At 40.1% G+C, this 24,215-nt stretch overlaps 1 protein-coding gene across 4 annotated transcripts in view; it reads left to right on the forward strand.

Moving 5' to 3' along the window:
- Window positions 1-13,897: 13,897 nt before the first annotated feature.
- The window catches only part of AKAP9 (A-kinase anchoring protein 9), a 106,748-nt gene continuing 96,430 nt past the window's right edge, over window positions 13,898-24,215 (forward strand). For all 4 annotated transcript variants that reach the window (XM_014269660.3, XM_014269668.3, XM_014269669.3 and 1 more), the window contains exon 1: window positions 13,898-14,323. In XM_014269660.3, the coding sequence (XP_014125135.2) occupies window positions 14,276-14,323 (48 nt within the window). In that variant the 5' untranslated portion in view covers window positions 13,898-14,275. The remainder of the gene's footprint in view (window positions 14,324-24,215) is intronic.

Genomic DNA, 24,215 nt, shown 5'->3' on the forward strand with positions numbered 1-24,215 from the left:
ACTTTTTAAAATTTCATAATCTGGCTAAGGAGTTTTCACATAATAGGTTCTCTACTCATGAATAATCGCTATACTAAATTAAGTTACAGGACTTATTTTCATTTTGGCTTCAAATTTCCTTTCAATTAGGACAAAATTGCCATTTCTATAAATTTCAGTTATAATCAAGCTTTTCCAGTCCTTTGATCCAGGTGCCTAATGTAATTTACAGAGAATAGAAGGGTTTATTGTTATTTGTTTAATGTAGACTTCTAGCTGTATGAGATGAACTATTCTATCACTGAAGCTTCTGGATCAAGGAAAAAGGACTTGCAGTTAGTGAAGAACAAGTCTATCCACAATCCTTTCAGTACAATCAATGGACAGGATTCTTTTCCTTGATACCTGTGAGATTTCTTTCAGTGTGTGCGTTAGATAAGGTTAAAATACCAGCCACACAATCAGAGATAGCCATTTTCAGTTGTTCTCTTTGAAAAATGCCTGGAGAAACTCCATGCAGTTACTTACTTTCTGCTCCAGCATTTCTAGAAATGGTCTTTAAAAAGCCACTTTGTTTTCACTGCACACAGGCAACCTCAGGCACTGGGTATGTCACCTACCAGTTCTAATCTGCTCAAGAACATTTGTGCTCTGTTCAATTGATCACAAAGGTTTTTAGATGACAATCTAAGCAAGTGAAAACCAGTATTGTTTTTCTCCACATTGCTTACTACAAGAATAAAGAAAGGACTCTATCCAATTTTCTAGAGTATTTTTAATCTTCACATCACCCATGGTAATGTTTTTCCCAATGTTTTCCAAAAAACTCATAGGATGAGTAGTGTTAGATGATGCTGCTAGCTTCTTCAGTCTTCAGAAATTGCTTCAGGCCCTGCTTGTGATCAATCTCCTAAGAACACACAATGGCTGTTGTCTATTTTGATATTCATTCAGGCACATGCTAAATTGCTTTACATGTGATTCTACACCATTACTACTCCATTATCTTCCTTCTGGAGCCAAAGTAGGCACCAGTCTGAATACAGCCCACCCAGAAAATCTGATAGCTAAAAGCCATAAGAGATCTAATAGCTAGAAATCACTCACCTTAGAGAAGCAAAGTGTTCTTCACAAGTGCTGATCAGCTGACTGCCAGGGGGACCAGAAACTGCATATACCCTCATAGGATTCTTCTTGAATGGTTCTTCCTGTGGAGGTAAGAAAAAGAAAAACCACACAATGCAACCAAGTTGGATGAAAAAACAATATACTGAGGCTTAATTTTTTTTCACATTTGCTGCAGGTAAAAAAAAGAAAAAACTGTAACTAAAATAAGAAAAGGCAAATAATTATTTTTTTAAACAGCTAAAAATGATCTTACAAGTTAGTAGTAGCCTAAACTGTTAAAAAGTTAATTTATACTTCAAACTTGAAAGTGCAACACATGAATGTTTGATCTTATTATGAAGCCAAATTACATTACATTAAAGTTTCAAAGTATCATTTTAAAGAAATGTAAAACAGAATATCCCACCCTCAGAGGAGAAATAGCTAATATGAATTGAATCTTCTGCTAAACTTTCCCAGTTCTGCATGACCTCAGTCTCAGAGTATTCAGCTTCATGCACTCCTTCCTGAGAACCTGTACAAATTAGGGCCTCTAAAATTCCATCCAGAATTTTCCATCAATGTTTTCTCCCAGACACTCCTTGCTTATGCCTTATAAATAAGTGTTCTAAATAAGAGTCCAAGAAGGAGTCCTATAAGGACAGCATCTAGGTTTTTTCCCACAGCAATATCATTCCAAAGGAGGTTTTATCAATAAAAATGGGATATCACAACACCTGATTCTGGTTCACTTTGTTTCATGGTTACTAAGAAATAATAGATTCTATTTTGTAAAGATTAACTATTTTACAAAATCTTATTATGGCAAGAAGATTAAAAAATTTACAATTGTGAAAAGCATGTCTTTTCAGAGATCCTCTTTACTTAATAGAAGTTACTATTTACTTCAGTAATTGAAAATTACTGAAGTAATTTTCAATAAATTTCAATTGAGTTTCACTATAATGTGTCATTTCTTGGGCTTTTAAATAAAGTTGGTTATACAAAAAGTCCATATTTTCTAATTTTCCAGCATGGACACACAGCTCAGGAAATGACATCACTCTCCTAGTGCCAAAAATCAGATTGGAAGTCCTAAATCTTAGCACACTTTCTCAGCCAGTGACGCAAGCAGCCTGCTCCAGTGAATGAAACCTTTGTCCTGTTCAGTGAAACTTGGATTTTCGTGCCTTTTTCAAGAGTTCTACAAAATCTACCTGTTGAATATATTCATGAATTAAGTTTCAAAAGGTAAAAATCTCAAAAGCGACAAAATATGTTTCGGAATGGGATTCAGGCCTTTCAGTTTTAACTTCTGACAATGTTCCTTCTGGCAATGATTTCTAAATAGCAACTGATTTTTACTTTAAATAAAACCCCATGTTCATAATATGATCCCTTACTTTGTAATAATTGCCTACAATCAAACAGATTCAGAACAGAAAATAACCACTGCAGTAACACCAAAAAGAACACCGAGAAGCCACTTCTTTCCCCAAGTGTTATATCAACAATTAATCCTCTTTAGCTGAAGATCAACACACTCCAGTACAGTAATCTACATGTAGCTATCTATACATTAGTATAGTTAATGGAGATCAAAACTATGGTCTAATCCAGGTGACTATTCAGTATATGTTTACTTTAGGGCAAGCTGATTCTCTTTCCAGTCTCTGTTCACTGTTTTGCAACTCATGCATGACACGAGGAGAGGCCTTAAGCTATGATCCCACCAAAAAAGTACCTTATACCATGTTTCTTCTGTTTCTTTCCTTTCTTCCACAAGTCTTTTTCTTTTTTTCTTCTTCTTTTTTTTCTTTTTTTTGTTTCCTCAAATGGCATGAAGCCAAGTTATAAATAATATTCATGACACTGATTTCTCATACTGTTAAGCCAGGTCAGTGAATTTAGACTAAAAAGCATAAAAAGCCCAGGGGTAACACTTCAAGAGCATAGAATCAATCTGTTAATTTTCTTGAAGTATCAGATATATACATCTATCAATCTTTGTCTTTCCCCTACTGGGGCATTAAAAACTTAATTCACAACACCCAGAGCACATCAAACAGAACACTGATAAAAATCACCACAATTCTTTAATCAACAGTGAGTGCCGTGAGGTCTCCTCATGTTTGTAAATGCTCAGTGTGTTTCAGCAATATAATGTCAGTCTTTACAAGAACTAAACTTGTGGCATTACAGGAATATGAAGTACCATGCATCACTTCCAGCTCCACAGCAGTTGAAGAGCTTGTGGAGAACCACTTCAGAGCTTAGATACTGCCATTTCTTGGAACATACAGTGAACATGAGGTCATGCAATATTCTGGAACAATATGATTGAGGCTACTCCTTTAGCAAATATAAATCAAGTTCTGGCACTGTTTTGTTCTCTCCCTTCAGCTCTAATGTCCTGCACAGAAGTTTACTAGTTAAGCAGTATTGTTTATTTCTCTGCACCAGGAGAGTGTTTCTGGGTTTTTTTCTGTCTTGGCATCAGAACTCGTTCATGACAACCCAGCTACACATCAGCCACACTTCTACAGAACTGTTGCAACTTACACCTCCAAACAAGAGTAAAGTGAGTGGAAAATTACCCAAGGTCCCTTCACTGGGGCCAGTCAAAGAAGCAGTTTCTCTAATGACTAGCTGGTTTTTTCCTCCCCTAAAGCAAACTTCCCAGGCTTTAAATTCACCTGTGCAAATGGTCCAGTAAGTGCTTTATTTTTTACACTGAACTATAACCCTAACAAAGAGATAAACAATACAGATTGGCCCTGGATAAGCACGGATCTGCCATTTCCAGTGCTAATCAGACACATGGGGGTCACAGCAGCTGTGTCACAATTCTGTTCACCTCTATCATAAAAATACACAACTGGCTCATGTCAATGGAGGAGAGAAGTTAGGGACTGTATAGAATTGCAAAGGGTAAATATTTATTCATGCACATGAGGTGTACCAGCCAACATGGGTCACCACCATGTGGCTTTACACAGTTTCTTCTAGCCTTCATATATTCAGGTACAACACAATTTGACTAATCACTGACAGCCACGCTGCTGATTAGCAATCACAGTAAAACTTTGCAAAGCAGCTGTATTTTTCCAGGATTCTTGCTGCTTGTCTGCTGATCCAGATGTCCCTGGAGCCAGTCTTGCCAGTTATCTATGATACAAGATGACACTGAGAGGCTTTCACAGACGTGTCAGAGAGGTTGGGATGCTGGTGGTTATCTCAGTTGTCCAGGCATATCTTTTATCCTTCACAGACAGCTCTGAGCTTCCCAGAAGCAAAGGCATTTACTTCTAGGGCCAGGTAGTGTTTTACCTTGTTTTACTGAAGCATGAACAATACTACAGTGTCCAGTAAAACAGCATTATTCCATTGCATTACAGTATATCATGTAAACATAAACTAACATATATACTAACTAAATTTCACACTGGAAAGACTGACATACAATTATTAGGGAAAGGAATTTTTCTAACAATTCCCCGATGTGTTGCAGCTGCAGATGAGCAGTGGAAAGGCACTTGGGCTCCTCGCTGTCCCTCGTGCAGAGATTGTCTGGTTTGTCCTCTTCCCTCGTGCCAGCACACTAGACGTGCCCGTGTGTCACCCCTTTGCCCAGTTAGACTGTCCTGCTGAAGCAGCACACACCTTTACAGGAGCCCAACAAACCCCATGGAGGATGTGCTTTCACCTCACGGACTACGAGCACTGACCACAAATCTTAAAGCCTCTGAATCTAAACTAACCGCGGGTGTCCGACATTCGCGCAGGAACAGGCCCGGCCCTTGCCCTCGGGCCGCCTCAGGCGGCACCCGCCGAGAGGCGCGGCCGCATTTCCAGGGTCGTTTTACCCAGCAGTTCTTTTGTAGTTGAGCCAGTGGCCAGAAGGTGGCAGCAGACGATAAAATATGTCTGAATTTTGGTTCCCAGCTATTGCCCGCAAAGATTTGCTTCCCCGAAAGCCTTTTTCAGAAAGGCTTCGATTCACTGCAGCGAGCGGTGGGCTACAAACCGCTTGTGCTCAACTCACGTAGTTTTTAAACCATCGGGTTTATAGCAGCAGGTAGAAAACAAGTTGTGCTTTAAAGAATGTTCAGATTTAATGACAACAAAAGCTGGAGTCGTGCAAGGGGGCAAGAGCCAGGAACGCAGTCTGGCCAGCTCCAGGGCGTGGGGCATTGAAATCACCGAATTGTTTGGGCTGGAAGGGACCTTTTAAATGTCATCCAGCTCCAACCCCTCCACCATGGGCAGGGGCACCTTCCACTAGAACAGGCTGCTCAAAGCCCCATCCACCCCAGCCTTGGGCATCTGCTGGCCTGGGACTTGGCAGCGCTCAGCCCTGTCTTGACAGAAGGGCTGACAAGAAAAACAATAAATCTCTCTCAGCAGGTAAACGACTGGATCTTCTGTAAAGTCCTCACACTTACACCTGCAGCACCCAGCCAGGTGCTGATGCACAATATTTTGTAATTAAAGCAGGAGCAGCATGTGGTTCCATAGGAAAGGAACCATACCACATTGCCACCTCCTGATGCACACCCCAGTGGGTTAATTCTGGCTGGATTTGCAGTGCACACAGCATATTTTCACAGTAGTTCACTCATCATGGAATCACAGAATCATACAATGGCCTGAGTTGGAAGGGACATCAGAGATCATCTATTTCCAACCCCACCACCATGGGCAGGTTGCTCAGAGCCCCATCCAACCTGGCCTTGAATACTTCCATGGATGGGACATCCACAACTTTCTGTGTGCAGCCTGTTCCAGTGCCTCACTATTCTCACAGTAAAGATTTTTTCCTAGTATCTAATCTAACCCTGCTGTCTTTCAGTTTGAGGGCATGCCTCCTTGTCCTGTCACTACATGCTCTTGTGAAAAGTCCCTTTCCATCTCTCTTGTAGGCTCCCTTCAGGTACTGTAAAGCTGCCATAAGGTCATCCCAAAGTGTTTTCTTCTCCAGGCTGAAATAAATCCTTTTGCCAGGGTGTTAGTGAGGTCTTCGGAAGTTCTAAGCACTTCTCCTAGCTTTGCTGTGTCTGTGGAACTCTTTATTTGAGGCGACAGAAGATTTTCCTATGAGTACTAGGAAATTCTAGGAAGTCTAGGAAATTCTTTGTTCTTACTAGTACTTATGGGATTACCTGACCTGACATACCAGCTCTTTTCCCCCCATAAATAATACTCAAAAAGGCATCAGTTCCAGGGTGGTACCGTAATTTAGAAGTAATCCTTATTAAGTAATAATGCTTTTAATGTATTTTGAGACTTGTTGAAATATGAAAAAAAAATTATTTTCCATTTTAGCTCCAAAATACATTAAAATAGTTAAAGTTTTAGGAAGCTATAGCTTCTTCAGATTTTGTAATTGTTGCCTGGAGCACTTCATCTTAGATACTGTCAGAAATTCTGGAATTTCTAAAAACACACTGGGGATGCTGATCTGGACAAATTTGAAGAGAAACTGGTATAGTCACTGGTGAGTGGTACTGTGCTGAAATGTGGACATTCTATTAAATTATAAATTTCTCCCATGTTCTAAATGGAGTTTCATTAATTACACTTGACCATAAAAATACCAGAATAGTAGGAAAATAACTTGCTTTTATATTTTCCTATGCAATAGGCTGAAGAGATTCTTATTCTGAACCTTCATGTAAACTTGGATAGTTGTGACCAATCATAAAGAAATATGTGCTATAATAGTTCTACAGATACCACATACAAATAGCTGATTTTTGCTAGAAATCAGTCTTTGTTGGTACCTCAACTATCAAGTGCCTCTTTGAAGCTTCAGGGTCACTTAACTAATTAGCTGTATTAGTTGCAATCTTACTTAAATTACCTTCCTTGATATATTATGCCTGCAGAATAAATTATTCATCTCACAAAACTTCTTAGCTAAAGAGTCTTGCCTCTTCCTAGTTACAGTCTTTTCATCAAAGCAACAAACAAATACCAGAGTATTTACCTTAATTAATTAAATTGTAAGGGCTAGACTCAAATATGCATCCAAAAAGATATGTGGAGATTACAATTAGTCAAACTAGAAGCTGTACAATTCCAGCATTCAGAAAAGAAAGACACACATCTCCAGAAGGTCTGTGTTACCATAATTGTGCAAGAGGTCTGTGTTTCAACACTTTTGTCTGAGTTGTTTTACTGTATTTTCAGCAAGATGAAAAATGTTTGGTTTTGTAAACAAGAAAAACACTTTGGCGTGCTCAACTTGATTGTGTCTGATTGAAGCATATTAGCAAGCCCACAATTATTCAAGTATTAAGTGAATGCCTGGATCATATACATGGAAAGCTTTAGTGTCTGATTTCTTCTCTTACTTCTTATAACAAAATTTACTTTGACTTTGAAAAAAAAGCTTGCTGTACAGACATTTGGTGGGACACTGTTGTAATCTTTGCTGCAGTCCCAGCTCTCTGGCTCTTCTCCTTTCTCTGCAGCACTCTTCTCAGGGGTTCCTCCTGGGCTCTCGACCCACCCCTATTTATCTCAGTTACCCTCACGAGCCACAGCTGTTGCCCAACTAAGGACCCTGCAGCTGCAGCTCGTTTGGAGTAACCTAGACACACAAAGGTCTTACAATACAACATATATTCAGGCCCCCACATTTCCCCCCTTTTCTTTTAACAACTACAATTACAATACACATACAGTTCCAGCTCTCAGGCTGCCACAGCTCTCAGCTGTCTTAGATGTAACCATAGAATATATACATATCCCTGTACAGTCCCAGCTCTCAGGCTGCCACAGCTCTCAGCTGTCTTATCTTCTATAGTCCTCCCAGCTCTCTGGCTGCTACTCCAAAGTCCCAGCTCTCTGGCTGCTATTCCAAAGTCCCAGCTCTCTGGCTGTCACAGCTCTCAGCTGTCTGGGGGATTCCATACCTTCTCTCTCTTGATGTTTGGCTGCATGTTCGTCTTCCCACGGGGCCACCAATTGTTGTAATCTTTGCTGCAGTCCCAGCTCTCAGGCTCTTCTCCTTTCTCTGCAGCATCTTCTCAGGGGCTCCTCTTGGGCTCTTGACCCACCCCTATTTATCTCAGTTACCCTCACGAGCCACAGCTGTTGCCCAACTAAGGACCCTGCAGCTGCAGCTCGTTTGGAGTAACCTAGACACACACAGATCTTACAATACAACATGTATTCAGGCCCCCACATTTCCCCCCTTTTCTTTTAACAATTACACAATAACAATATACATACAGTTCCAGCTCTCAGGCTGCCACAGCTCTCGGCTGTCTTAGATGTAACCATAGAATATATACATATCCCTGTACAGTCCCAGCTCTCAGGCTGCCACAGCTCTCGGCTGTCCTTAGATGTTCCAAGGCTCTTTTCCTTAAAGGCCATATTCTTGCAGCTTTCTGCTGCTACAGCTCCTTAATTCAAAGGCCATATTATGTTCTACAGTCCCAGCTCTCAGGCTGCCACAGCTCTCGGCTGTCCTATCTTTTATAGTCCCAGCTCTCTGGCTGCTACTCCAAAGTCCCAGCTCTCAGGCTGATATTCCAAAGTCCCAGCTCACTGGCTGCTATTCCATAGTCCCAGCTCTCGGCTGTCACAGCTCTCGGCTGTCTGGGGGATTCCATACCTTCTGTCTCTCGATGTTTGGCTGCATATTCGTCCTCACACGGGGCACCAATTGTTGTAATCTTTGCTGCAGTCCCAGCTCTCTGGCTCTTCTCCTTTCTCTGCAGCACTCTTCTCAGGGGTTCCTCTTGGGCTCTCGACCCACCCCTATTTATCTCAGTTACCCTCACGAGCCACAGCTGTTGCCCAACTAAGGACCCTGCAGCTGCAGCTCGTTTGGAGTAACCTAGACACACAAAGGTCTTACAATACAACATGTATTCAGGCCCCCACAGGACACTGGTTGCAAGAGTTAATATAGATTTGTCTAACTTCACAGCTGCAGACAGGAGTTAAAATTACAACTTTTTCTAATTGTTTTTTCTTGTGTGGGAACATTTTATTTTCATCCTCAGAGCCTGTTTTTTCATAGGATTTGGTACTTTTATTTAGAAGTACATATAAGAGAATATAAATTTTAGCTATTATATACGAACTTGATTCTAAAATATTCATCAGTTGTCTCATTTAATGATTTTTCATAATGCTATGCCTCACCAGTGATTTCCAAAAGAAAATAGATGCAAAGAAACAGGAAAAAAAAACCAACAAAAACACCCATGCTTTTAAAAGCCTGTCTTGCTTACATCTCCAGCTCACCTACTTTTTAGTCACCAAGCCTCACTGTTTGTTCTGTAATGGTATCTGTTCTGCTCTGCTTTGAAGGAGAGAACTTTCATCTCTTCCTGAATCACAAGCTAGTCCTAACATAAATAACACACCAAAATGTCCCTGTGGCAAAAGTTTCTATAACATGCAGTCAGACTAGCTGAATACAATAAATCAAGTTCTACCTGAAATTTAAGTTGACTTCCACTTGCTAACAGCTAATTAAAATAAATAGGTAATCACTAATCAGCAGTACCTGCAATGGGTCTGTGAAATTGGGAACTTTACATATTTCACCTGAATCACCTGCCTGGTTCAAGCAATCCAAGCAAGCAGCTTGGGAGACTCCAGTACTGAGACTCAGTGCAGCTGAAGGGCAGATGGTAGGGGACAGACTGTGACAAAGGCACAGGTAAGATAGTCATTAAGTCAACTTCACATTCTCCATGCAAGCTCACACTGAGGTGGAGGTAAATCTGTTTGGTTGCCATGCACTATGACAGGTAGGCACTGAGGCATTTCTGTACTGGCAGTACCATCTGCCATAGAACTCCCACTAGGTTCAGTGGAAGCAGGTGCGTGTCCTGGTCAAATAAAACCTTCACCATGATCATCTCTCAGAGGTGTCTCTTATTTTCACACTTCATCCCTTTAATATTCACTATAAAAGAAAGTGCTATCCCACCAGGTGGGTTTTGAACAGCAGGTCAAGAGCCACAGCAGGACTGTCGGACATGCTGCGATGGTGATGAAAGGCATGCCCCTCCCTCTCCCTTGCCGTTGTCTCTGATGGGCAATATGATCTGTCTTAAGGTGAGAACACCAGGTGGGAATTGCAGGAGGGATGATTTGGATACTCACATAATCAATCCATTCCAGCGATGGGGGAGTTGTGGTGATTACTATTGACTTTGGTGTGCATCAGCCGGCAAAATCTATAAAATGCTCCTGCAGACTGGGCCAGCGGAGTAAACTGGTATCCTGAGGTTGCAGGCAGGATCTGGTGAATCCCCAGCCCCACAGGGACACCTGCAGGGTATGTCCAGCCCTGAGACAGGGAACACTCACTTTTGGGTGGGTGACTAAAGGTGCTAAGATCTGGTAAAACACAAAGATAAAATCCTGAAGTAGCTACATAGGTGCTTTGTAATTCTGAATTCTGCAAGGCCAAAGACTGTAAACTGTTTATATAAACCGGTTCATATAGCCAAACCTGCTTATATTATAACTTTTTATACCTGCTTATATTATATACTGCATTGATAACATTTAAATGCTGTATTAGCAACAAATCTAATTATAATAATATACATAATCAGTGTCATGTTTTTTGTGCCTGACCTAGAGTCTTCTCTCTATCACTCTGCTATGCATACATATAAGAAGGTCATATCCATTAACAAGAGAATTACTCCTTTATGAATTATATTGACCAAATACAGACATTCAAAACTGAAAAAAAACCAACAAAAAAAACCCCCAAACAAACAAACAAAAACAACAGCAAAAAAAAAAAACCCACAACAATAAAAAATAAATTAAAAAACCCACAAAAAATCCAAACCTAAAACAATGTTTTAATTTAAGTATTTAAGTTAAAATCTAGAAAGTGGCATCATCATTGTATTGCTGCTAGGAAAACATCTGACTGCTGTCAGGTATTTTTTTTCTTACAAGATGGATCAGAGAATCTTATGTGATCCATATAGAAGTCTTTCATTCTGATATGTATTTTTGTTGAAGAAAATAAATTAGAGTTAGATAGTATTGTTATTAAGAGGTATTGCTGAAGTTATAACACCTGAGAATACATAATATCTGTGCTCCTTACATATTGGAAGAGGTTGTATGTGCCTGTGATTTTTTAAATTTTTTTTTCTATTATTTGTGAATTACCGGCAGCATGTTGTGATCTGACAGCCCTCTGATTCTGGCTTCAGTGGACTGTGACAGAATTTGAATCTCCTAATCAGAACTTTGTGATTATCACAGATGGTCTTTAGGCTTCATCTTTTGGCTTCATAGTCCACTAAAGCACCACAAAGAAAGTCACCAGGCATACATTCTCTGAACAATGAATAAAGGAAACAGAAGAGGTAGGAAGAATGTGGAGCTTCATTGTTAGAGAAAATGCTGTAGATGAAGAAGCCTTTGTCCCTGTCCACAGACAGACACAACTAAAAATTAGGTCTGATATTCAAAGCTGGTTCAGTGCCATTTTATATATGAATATTTTTCAATAATAAATTTACTTCTAAATAAAAATAATACTAGGCCAAAACACCAGCTCTTGTTTTGGAGAATATCTGATCTGTATTTCTTACCTTGTTAACCTGTTTTACTTCACATACGCTGTCAAAAGCAGTTTACATGTTTAACTTAAGTGAATTTCATCAGTGTTAGAGTTATTCAGCACTTTCTTACATTCTTGGGCAAGTGAACATTATTAGTCAGTTCTGAGAATTAAGCAAACAAGATGAATGCCCTTCTGTAACTGAAAGTTTAATTGGCTAGCCAAGTTGTGAATTCGAGATAGCTTGCCCTGCATGAATGATAAAATAGGAATTAAAATAGCTGAAGTAGGAAATCCTACTGTATGGATTTGTTGGTTTTTTTTTTCCCTAGGAGAGAAAGTCCTGTTCTTCCAATGTTGAGAGGATATGGAAATATAATTCCTTGAGATATTCTATCTAGTAGTCGTTTCCACAGTATTCTATTATAGTTTATCAGTATGGTTATCATGACTATCATAGTCATGAATTAGGTGTTAAGCTAAAATCCAATAGAATTACATGGATATAAGTCTATAAGTAAAAGGAAAATTAGGCCCATCAATTCTTAACATTAATTCAAGAACCCATTTAATTATAGGATTTGGAAAGTTTGTAATTGTGTTCTAAATGGGATATTTACTGAAAAATTATTATCTAAGTGTCATGTGTGTGTGAAATTTTACTGACATCTGATTGCTAGTTCTACTACAGGGGCCTCTAACAGTCAAGAGGAATGTCACTGACACAAAAATGGTGATTTATTTTTCCCTCAGGGGTCTCTGGGTCTTTGTAGTTGCTGGGGAAAAAACTTCTATTTGTATAGGCTTTGAGGAGGTACTTCAATTTATTGACTTAGGAACATGTTTTTAAGAAATGAACTCAAATTTATGTTCCTATAAAAATCTTTCCTCTTTAATTAATTCTTCTCATTTTCATTTGCTGCTTTCCTCTATAACATGATTTTCCTGTAGTGAAATGGCAAAGTCTGAGAACTGTAACTGAAACAAATGTCTTGCTTCAAATATGAAACAACAGATAATGCAGACATTTTTCATTCCCTATGTTGGATGGTGTTTTCTTTTTACATTCCATGGTATACATTCCTTTTTGACTGAAGGTTGAGAACACTGTTTTGTAAACACAGGAATGCACATGACCTGTACCAATTATCGAATTATTTCAGACTTTTCCATGAAATGTAATGGAGGAGGAAAGGAAAATCCTTTGAAATATTAGATTGTAGGTTTAGTTTACTTTGGTAGTAATATGGGTGTTTTGTTGCTAGGACACCTAATTGACTTAAAAAAAAAAAAAAAAAACAACAAACAACTTGTTCCTGGTCAGTAATACTGTGCAAATACTGTTTTCTTTTGTATTTCTATTTGTTTGGTTTTTTGGGCGTATCCTGTCTTTCCTGGAAAATTCAGGCAAGGAAAGAATGGATACTAAAGGAACCACACTCAAAAGATCAGCAAAGCTGAGATCTAAGTTAATTCCGAAAGACTTTGAGTTTTGCATTTGGTAAAGCAGCATGATTCCAAATGCAGAATAAGGAATCCGTTCCCACTGCAGCTGGTACACGTTCCGGGGAAGCCTTTTTCCTTCCTTTGTGTGTAAGCCTGTGCCATCCATCGCACCATCACAATCGGAACCCACCTCAGGGGGAACTGAAAGAAAAAGCACAATAGGAGCACGTGATACAAAGTGCTATTAGCCTTTCAAGGCTCACATTAAGTAGACTATTAAATTATCTCAGAATATTGCTCTGTATTTGCTGAGGTATAGAAATTGTATGAGCATTTAATTGCCACGTGCCATATTCCCTATTGTGCTTTTAACACACTTCTTCCAGCCCGTCTGGCACGACGAGTGCGTGGTAAGTAATTTCAACAGGGGAGGCTACCCATCCTTTGTTGTCATCCTTACACAGTCTGCGGCACACGCTCGGGAAGCTCGTTGTATTGCCAAGCCTTAGATCGAACTGTAGGATCCCTGCAATTGTGTGAGCCGCGCGCCGGAGCGGGACAGCACTTGGAGAAGCAGAACTGTCAGAATTAGCCTTCAATCCCTAACACGGGATTGGCGGGGCAGCACAACTCGGGTGCTGCCCGTTCAGAGCCCCGTGTCGCAGTCCAGCGAGCGCCGGGCGCCTCAGCAGTGCTGTTCTTTTGTGGGCAGCGGGAGCCCCCGCCTCTGTCCGCAGGGCGGGGGGGTGTGGAGGGGGGTGTGCCGGGGGGTGTGCCCACCGGTGCTGTCCGCGCCCGCTGCCCCGGGCGCCGCCGCCGCCCTGCGGGCAGGGGTCAAACGCGCTCCTCCGGGGGCGGCTCCGGCGGGACTCGGCGGCAGCCGGGCGGGCGGGGGTCGCCGGCGGGCAGAGGCGCCGGGAGCGGCCCGGACTCGGGAAGGAGGGGCCAGCGGTGGCAGGAGGAGGAGCGGGCGGCCACACGTCACTTTCCCCGGCCGCGTGTTTACGTGGAGCTGAAGATGGCGGCGCCGGTGGCCGCGCCACGGCAGCCGTCGTCGCTGTGAGGCGGGACGGGACCGGACCGGATAGCGAGCGTGTGCGCTCGGGCTGAGGGGAGGCCGCGGTGCGAGCCCCCCCTCCTGCTGCCGGTAACACCCTGCTCTCCCGCACAGGCGCCATGGAGGACGAGGAGCGGCTGAAGAAGCTGGAGGCTGGGAAAGCCAAGGTAGGAGGAGGAGGCGGTGGCGTGGCGGGGAGACAGCGGGGTCAGGGCGGGGGAGGCTGTCAGCGGGGCCGGGCCGAGCCGCGCCGTGCGGCGGCGGAGCGGGGCTGCGGCAGGGGCTTGGCGCGAGGCCCCGCCGCGAACAAAGCCGCGGGCGGAGGAGGTGCTTGGTGCCGCCCGCCCCGCGCTCCCCCGCCCGCCGCGGGGCCGGGCTGCGCTCCCGGCTGGGCGGTGGGTCCGTGCCCGGGGACACCGGCCCCCGACACCTGGCATGCCACAGGTGCCAGTCACGGGGCCGGACGGTGACAGCCCGGACAGCGCCCGCTGCGGCGCCGGACGGAGGAAGAGCCAAGGAGGAAGAGGAGAAGGAGCCTTAACCTCATTACCCTTCGCAGGCGAGGCGCGAATCCCGTTTACCTCATAAGCCTGGGAAACCCTGTGAACCTTTAAGGAAGTTTATGAAACCGACAGCTGTTCTCAGCGTGGAGCTAATGCCGTGGGAGAGCCTTAGGAGGCAGGGATTAGCGGTGCCTCCAGCGGTGCGGCGCCGTGCCCGTGCCGGGGGCTGGGAGCGCCGTGACTCAGCCGCGGGACCCCGCCGGGAGCGCCCGCAGCCCCCGTGCCCGCGGAGCTGCGCGCAGCCCTCACCGCCTCGGGGCTCCCGGGCTGCTCCGACGCTGCTCTGCGGGCCAACCCAAGGGTTAGTCGGCGAGATTAGCATTTTACTCTAAGCATGGCTCGGTACACACCGGCTGCACAGCATTTCGCCTTCTGGGCAGCAGACCAGACTACACTTCAGGAGGACCTCTTTTTAACTTCAAAGAAACCTTTGGTGTGGTCAACGAGATAAGCTAATTAATGGCATTCTAGATAAAATTAGTGTTTTGCCTTTAGGTGTCTATTTCCTTCCTCTAATCATAGCTACATGATAAGAGTTCAGAAGTTGGTCAGTCATTCATGCTAAAGATATGCATGTAACTTGGCAGGAGCTAATAGCAGAGGCAAAACGAAGACAAGCTAAAGATGAAACTATGAAACATCATTTTCACGTCTTATTTATGCGGACTATAGAAAAGATATTTATTTGCAAAGTATTGAATAGGTATTTTGCTGTACTAGTAAAAAAACTTAGTGTGTTTCTGTTTGGGTTCAAAATGTCTGTTGGCAAAATCTCCTAGATGGAGTTGTATGCTTATATAGAAAAACCTGTTCCTTAAATGCTTAGTGCAAGAGTGGTGTTTGCACAACATTATGTGGTACTCATAAAAGGCACTGGGACAAATTCGATCCTGGTGGCAGTACATTCTGTCACAGACTGGCTAATTCTTTTGCAGAAAATTAGAAAGTAGTTCATAAAGAAGATGGTTGAAGTAGATTTGCCAGTATTATAAAGCACAATGAAGAATTTAGATTTTTCTGCTCATGTTGGCCTGGGTTTAACACAGAAAATTAATGACAACTACTGAAAATTGAACCAAAAGACAGCACTCTAGCAGGAATTCAGTGACTTCCTTCAAACTTTGAGATAAGACATGTACAGTTTACTAATTTATTCTGTATTTTAAGAGTACTGTCATAACTTTCACTATTGTTCTTGTAAGTTTTTGCCTGAAGACTTTAGTATTCTATGCTTTTAAATGTCCCCTGTGATTTAAGTCATTATCACTCTTTCAAATTATACATGGTTTATGTGAAACGGGTCTGTAAAAGCAATGTGAGTTTTTTCAGATTTTTTGTTTGTGTTCTGTGTTGCGTTTACTCCCTTTTTCCATGTGAATGTAAAAATGTGCTGTATAGCAGAGATTAGGTCATAATCTTTCAGTGACAAATGTCAGTGATAAAAGCAGAAAAGAAGGAATTTTGTTAGTAGAGAATGAAAGCAGGAGTTGCTCCTGTAGTTGCTTTTCTCATTTTCAGGCAGATTCACAGTAGTGTAATAAGTGCATCTCCTAAAATTGCTTGGCTCCAGTGGATATCTTCTGCAAACCACAGCAACCAAAAAAAACATCCAGAAACCAAACCATCCAGAAAACCTTTGAGCTTTATCACTTGAGAGTTATTTAAATAAAGTAACTGAGAAAATGTGTTTTTATACACATGAATATGTTGTTATTATGCCAAAAAGTGCAGGTATTGCTATACTGCAGACACCTTAAACCATCCACCCAAAATGACAAACTTTAAATAAGATGTTCCATAAACTGCAGGGTGAATGCAGGTAATTGGCAATCTGGTAAAAGAGCCAGGTGGATGCCATGAAGGTGGCTGGTACATTGCCAACAGTGGAGTTATTATTCACAATTGAGACCTGGATTCTGGTTTGGTTTGGTTTTTTCCTTGTAAAGTTGGCACTGCTAAATCTCAGTGTCTGCATGCATGTTAAACCATATGAACTCTCTTGTAAAGCAACCATTTAGTTGTATTTTAATATCAAGTGGTAAATGTGGTATTTGGTTTTGTGTGAATTTATCTACAATGGAACTTCTTCTTGATGACTTCTATGACACTGTCCCCCCACATAGATCTTTTACAGAGAAGTGTATTAAAAGTGGATTTTCTGCAAATTAATTTTCTTCTGAGTCCTCTTTTATTGTTACTGGAAATTGTGAATCTTACCTTGCTTGAATGGTGCCAAGTGTACTCAAGCCTGCAGAATAGGTCTCAGTGTGAACACACAGCCTTTGCCAGTACATAATTTGAAAATTGGAATAAAAAGTCTTGATGGAGGCTCACCAATATTCACGTGTACCTGCTGATTTTCAGTGACTACACCCAAGTCTGCATTATGAAGCAGTTTGCACAATATGTTGTTGTTGTTCTGTCTGTTACAAGTCTGCAAAAGCAAGGGAGGCATGCAGTTAAATCCAGTAAATTACATGCTCCTTTTCCCAGACCTGTAGTCATTCATTTTCTTTTGCTGTGAGTAAATCTGCTGAATATTAACCCAGACTCTATAAATGTCTGTCTCCCTTCCATTGAAGGGAGACATTGAAAATGATCTCTCAGTTCCTCTATAGAACTCCCTTCTCCCCCAAACAGGCTGTTTCTTTATCTTATCTCATGATGTCCTTATGGAAGCAAGCACAGTGTGTGTTAGAAAGGCCAGTTAAGGGAAACTGTGTTGGAAAGTGGAAGGGTGATATGTGCCAGCAGCAGAAATATAGATGCATGCTGTAAGGTTGAGCAGTGCCCTAAAACACAGTGACATTAGAAATGCATCAGATGTGTTTGTGCCTTGCTGAGGAGATTTGGAATATTGTTGGTGGCCTGAGATAGTGAATGTGTATCTGGTCTTAGAAAAGGACTATGGAGCATGGTGGTTGAAGATCTTGACATGGCATACTACATGTGGATTCCTGTGTGCATCAGTTTGCTTGGAAAGCTCATCTCACATTAAAGAGGGTACTATTTATGGTAGTTGGGTTGGGTATTTTAATTTCATGTATGTATTTAGCAGCTTAGTAACTGGCTTTTCTTATTAGGGTGTGGGACTGTCTTGATCAACTTTCAGAACTACAGAGAGTAATTTGCTAGCTTCAGAATAAAACCGTGGTGATTGGACTCCCTTTTCAGAAAGTGGCTGAGGGTACTTTGGTGAAAAGCTTTTGAAATTTATAAAAATATTTTGATTTCTGTGCACATGGACACGTGAAAGGCACAGCTACTATAACTGGCAAAATTTATATGAAGCTATCAATAGCAAGCTTTATGGAATGATCCATTTTACAGTACTGAAATTTAGTTAGCAAAGTATTTAAAAAGTGTTTAAATTTCTAGTGAGCAAAGGGCACTCCTTGGCTGTATGCTTGTTTTTCCTATGGGAGGGGTGAACAAGGGAATGACACTAATACACTTTGTAAGTTCTCTTGGGTTGGTCTAGGATTTCAGGTCTAATGTTAGAAATACATATTTTAGTGTTTTGTTTTTCAAAGCTTTTATGAATGTTTGAAATACATTGTGCAGTGTTCTAAGAAACTGTGTAATTGTTGGATAATCTGAAGAAATTAGTGAGTTGGTTTAAACACTTGAGAACAGAGGCTGTCACTGCTTTTCATCTGTACCAGAAAATCACTGAGCAGATGGAACAATGATGTCGGCTGGGGAAGCTCTAATGGCTCTCAGTGGACAAGTATTACAGGTTGTATAACTAATTTGGCAAGTTATCTTCACAAATTGAATAGTCAAAAGCAATAATTGCATATTTTGTCATCTGGTCATGCATGTAAATATTTCAGATGACTGAAGATGAAAATGATATGTATTATTAAAATAGCATTGTCCAAGAGTCTGGGAATGTTTGCTGTTTGCATTCCTATGTGTTTCTTTTTTGAGGGGAGAAAAATCCTCACTCATCTCTAACCTCTTTGGACTGAGTAGTTTCAGAAGTCTCAAGAAAAGGTGTTGATATGTTGAGGTTTTTTTAATAAAACACTCAAGCAAACATGGCATAGTTATGTGACTCAGTGATTAAAGCTCTAATTTAAATCCCCCAGAAGAACTCAAAGTAGAGATTGAGTCTAAAACACAGTGTAAAACACATGAACTTCCTGTAATTTACCTGAAGAGTTAAAAAAGCAGTATCTCAGTAGTTATTAGAGAGTTTTTCATCACTGAAGTCACAGATCACAGAATATAGAATATTCTGGGTTGAAAGGGACCTACAAGGATCATCAAGTTCAACTCTTAAGTGATTTACCTGTGGGAATTGAATGCACAACCTTGGTGCTGTCAGCACCATGCTCTAACCAACGGAGCTAATTTAAGGGTCAGTCAAATTAAATAGATTTAAAACTTACATGCCATTAAATAGCTGGGCTATTAACACATCATCTTTCACTTTAAAGTGTAGACTGTTCATTCTGTTTATCCTGTCTGCCTCAAATAACTTGAGCAAAAATAAACAGAATTGTGGAAGGAAGAATTTACTTTTCAGTCTGCATTTTCCTACTCTGCTTTTCTCTTAAAAGAAGTTGTATTTGCCATATCATGAAGTGCTGACTTCATCATAAAACCCTAGTCATTGTGGTCATTCTTCATAAATTATGGACAGAAGAAGCTTTTTGAGTTAAAAGTTCGCAGCATGGCAGTGGTGCTTTGCCTGTATCTGAAGATGCTGGTGTGTATTAATGGACAAGACAGGAAGCAAGTAGATCTTTCAAGAGTTTCCTGGAAAGGTGTGGGAAGGCTTTGGCTTGAGAGTACAGTGAAACTGAAAAATACTATAATGAACAGTTTATTTTAAGGAGTTCTTTTTCTTGCACATGGAGTCCTCAGAAATCTGTATCAAATCTGTATCTAGTTCCTAGGCATTCTTTTGTTGTGCTGCAAAGCTTTTTTTCCCTAGGTCCTTCTGAAGCTGTGGGGTTTGACTTCTTTTAATTTACAGGCTTCAAATTGCTCACTCCAATTTGCATCTCTGTCAATTTTAAATGCAAATAATAGAAGGTATGTGGAATTGCATGTGTATATTTTGATTGTAAACATGAAATTATATCTGTGATTTTCTCTGTAACACAGAGAAAATCACAAATGTAAAGACTGAACATTGCCCTGGAGAGAGCACATGTGGTTTTAAAACTTTTTTGAGTGAAAGAAGATAGGACAGAAATTGAGTAGAGGTGAGAAAAGAGCAAAGTGTGAGGTGTTTAGCTTGTTGTGCATGCATTTATTTTTGTTCAAAACAGTGGATATCTATGTTGTATTGTAGAGAAAAAGATTTTATATACATTTGAGATATAAATATATTCAGTCTAGATAATTGATTGCTACTGGTGTGGTACATAAGCTTGGGTGAGAGATCAAATGGAAATCTGTGGTAGCATTTTCAAGACACGGTATATGCCTAATAGCAGAAAAATTGGTATGACTAGTTTAATTTCTCTTTTGAGGATAACAAGACTATCAGCTCATTACAATTTACTCAGTGTTCTTTTTTTTGGTTTGAAAAAATAAAGACAAATTGTAATTCTTTTCTCACATGTTCAAATTTTTTATCGACTCTATTGGGTATTTGTTAAAAAAAAGATACTTCAACTGAAATCTGGGATTTCAACTCTCTTTCAGATTGAAACTACTAGAAGTATTCCTGTTTCTGAGTGTGGGTTTTTTTCATATTGTTGTTTACATGTCTATTTCCCTCATTCCAGAAATCTGTTCTTGCTTTTGATACAGGGCTTTATTATTGGTTTTAGATGTTATTATCAATGTACCCTTTTATTCAAGTTTTTAAAGTAGCTCTCTAGTTTCCAATGGTGGTGCAAGGTAAAACAAGCTGTAATTTTTTTTTTTTTCTTCTGTGAAGGCAGAGAAATACCACTTCAAAATAATCTTTGTTCTTTTGCCAGTGTAGAGAGAATTGTTCTTTCATCCAAAGTGCTAGTGAATTTCACAAAAATAGAGAAATAAGTCAACACAGTTAGTAGCACAGTGAGAGCAAGAAATGGCATTGTAAAACTGCAGTTCTCTTGTTTTTTTGTTCCTTGTGTAAGAAGGAATTACAGAAAAGAAAGCACAAAGTTGCTTTTTACCTACTTTCAAGACTTTCTTTGTTTTAGTGCAAGTCTTTCCCTCATTTCTGTGGTCTTCTTTCTAACTACTATTTTCTTAGTATGTGTGTTGCAATAGCAAAACAGAGATGACTGCAACATTTGTTTCCCTATTATAACTAGAATCTAGAAAAGTTTGTTTGTTGGTACTTACTTGGAAATAAGCTTGATCACCACCACAAATTCATTCTGAAAGACATTCTAAATTTAACTGTATCTGATACTCCAAGGAAATTGGACTTTCTGGCATATGTAGGTGTTGCCAGAAAATCCTGTATTTTTTCCTGACAGTGAATATCCAGACAACTGGGTGCTTTTAAATACTGATGTACTAAGGTATTAACTGTAGAGTCATACATGGTTACTCTAGCATCTTAGAGTTTGGAATAGTAAAAAATCTGATGAAAATAACGTTGCTGAAGCAGGTCCATCTTTGTTGAACTACCGTATATTGCAACATAAGCTTATATACTAGTAGCACAATTGTTGGAAATCCTAATTTAGGGTTTGAAAACTCTGTGCTAAATATCTGCCCCACAGAGAGAGATTTCAAGGTATTTCTGTGTATTTGTTTCAAAATAATTTTGTTGCAGATACGTGCTAGTGTGTCACTTTGAAGTTGAAATGATAAATGTACCGCAGTTCAACAAAACACAGTTGATAATTGTGGTCTTAACTGCTACACTGAAAATAAATCGTTCTTGAAATTTATGTTGATGAGATGCTTGTCTGTTGACTGCAAAGAGTTGGCACACCCTATTGTGTGATGGTTCTGTATTGATGGTTCTGATGTTCCTGTTTATTGAAGGAAATCTTTGGGAATCTTTATTTTCCCGTGATTTCTTGAGAAGCCAACATTTTATAACTACCTTTCCTACAACCAGCGGAGGAAAGATTGAACAATTAATAAAAATGTTCAAATTTCTTAGAATTCTTAGTTTCTTGGAAGTATGGATGAGTTCTCCTGCTTCTCTCCTCTTCTGAAAAGGAGCCCCAGCAAGCTTCCAGATGGAACAAATTCAACAGTTGTCAGCTGGGCAAAGGAATGTGAGACTCTAGATACCAAGCATTATGTTGAGGGTAGTGAGGGAGTGATCAAATCCCAGTTGTAACAACACTGAATTGTAACATCATGGCAAAACAAAGAGGTGGTCTATTGAACTATGCTTCTAAATCTCAAAACATGAAGAAATTTTAAAATTCTTGACAATGTGACCTAATAATGGGAAAGAGAATATATACCATTTTTGTGATATTTTTAGAGGAAAACCTAGATTTGATGAAAACTGTTCTGCTGCAGCAAAAGTACAGGATATCTCTAAAACTACAAGCAAGACCCAAGAAGATTGGTGGAGTTAAAGAGATGGAGTTGGTGGGATTGTTCTGGCACTGAACATATTTCTGTGCAAATATTGATAAGACAGGTGTTCCAGAGAATAAGCAGAGTAAGTTACGTAACGTTTTATTCAAATCTGAGTTCAGGGGTAGGCTGTGATTTGATAGAAGAGGTTATCCCTTAATCCTGGCTTTGTTTGCTGACCTTTTTACTTGTCATTAAACTCTTCTCTGTGAAGAAACCTCCGGTACCCAACCACAAAACAAGGGAAAAATATTTAAGTATTTCTAAATCCATTTAGATTCTCTAAGGGAGGTAACTGGTTTAACATAAAACCTGTATATTTGCATTGAGAATGTATATTTTCAATTGAAAGGTATATAGGAGAAATGTCTTACTATAACAGGTAATGCTCAATAACAATAAGAACACCCTGTCTGGGTCTGTTCAGTTGTATGCTGTGTTAGCTAGCCTAATTTCCTGTATTAAAAGAAATAAAGGATGTCTGATACATCAAAGACTCCTTGAAGATGGATGTATGATAGATTTTCTTCACTATTTGGAATATATTCTAGGAATTCAATTAGCTTTCTTAAAAAAAAACAACCAACAAAAAACAAAGGCTCCACAGTCAAGTGCAGTTTTGTGAGCAATATCAATGTCTTAGTGAGCTTGCTTTTCTCATAATTCAGCAGCGTGTAAAAAGGGATAAAAGCCTGTCAAAATAGTACAAGCCTGTCAAGCCTTGCACACTGAGCATGAAATTCATGCAGTTGGTTCTTCCCTTATGTCTGCCCAGCTCCTTGCAGAGCTGTCTCTCTCTCACAAGCTGCAGTTTGTGGGCTTTATTCTCACTCTGTCCATTCAGTGCCAGACATGCCAAATGGTGGGAATTAATGTAAAAGTGATATAAACTAGGTGGGAAAAAAGTGAAGCACAGCTGAGTTTGACTTGTTCTAAAATATTTGCAATTTACTAAAAAAAAATAAAAGAATAGAAACCATAAACATTTCTTAAAATGAAAATTTAGGTTTTGTTTGGTTTCTACACAGAGTTGAAGCATAGAGGTGGCCAAAAATGCGTATGAATAATCACTTAAAAATGTATTGAAATTCTCCAGAATTTTTGCTTTTGACAGCTGAACACAATGTTCCTGAAAAGATTGCACTGACAACTGGATGGAAGTCATCACATCACTTGTTTCTATTAACAAGGAATGGCTATCAGTTCCTGCTTAGCATGAACTGAATTTAAACAATTGATCTGTATCTGAAAAGCTGATTGTGTTGTTGACAAAGATGTAACCTCTCAGATTCTGTGCCAGTTGGCGCTTGTCAAGTTGAAAAAATTTATAATCTTGTGTTGGTTATTAATAAAGCCTTATTTAGACATAGTCTGTTCATTCTAAAGGTGCCTCTTTCTTTCAGACATCTTGGTTAATGAGAAATTAGATGCAAACACAACTCTTGAGATCTTGCTGTGCCTTTACATATTTTCTCTACCTGTTGGGTTTTATTTCTCTCAGTTTTTGATCTTTAAATAGCTCTGTCGCAGCTACATTTTTACAAAAGAGGACACTGTGGAAGGGAAAAATGTAGATTTATTCTACATAAATGCAACTAAATTGTTTCCTCTTAGGATGAAAAAGTTAAATTTACATGAATCAGGATAATGTAAACAGTGCATAAAAGTCTTGAGGTAAATCAATAGTTTATGCTTTTTCTAACATCTGAAAATGCTTTCGTCGGCCCTTCTCAGCCAATATCTAATAAACTCTGCTTCCTCATTTAGTATAATGGCTAAATGTTACCATGCAGAAAGAAGGAAAAATGTGCATTGTTGGACAGTGCAGTGTACTTCTGCTGATCAGAAAAAACATGCAGTGGGCTGCAGCCCCTTTCTTGAAGCATCAGCACTAATGACAAATGCTTTTGTCATTCAAGTTTTCTTGCATTAGCTACCCAGAGAAGTCTGAGCAAAGCCTTTTCAGATACATATTCCCTCCATGCAGTTC

This window comes from Zonotrichia albicollis, chromosome 1 (assembly GCF_047830755.1).
Source record: "Zonotrichia albicollis isolate bZonAlb1 chromosome 1, bZonAlb1.hap1, whole genome shotgun sequence".
In the NCBI taxonomy this organism is placed as follows: domain Eukaryota; kingdom Metazoa; phylum Chordata; class Aves; order Passeriformes; family Passerellidae; genus Zonotrichia; species Zonotrichia albicollis.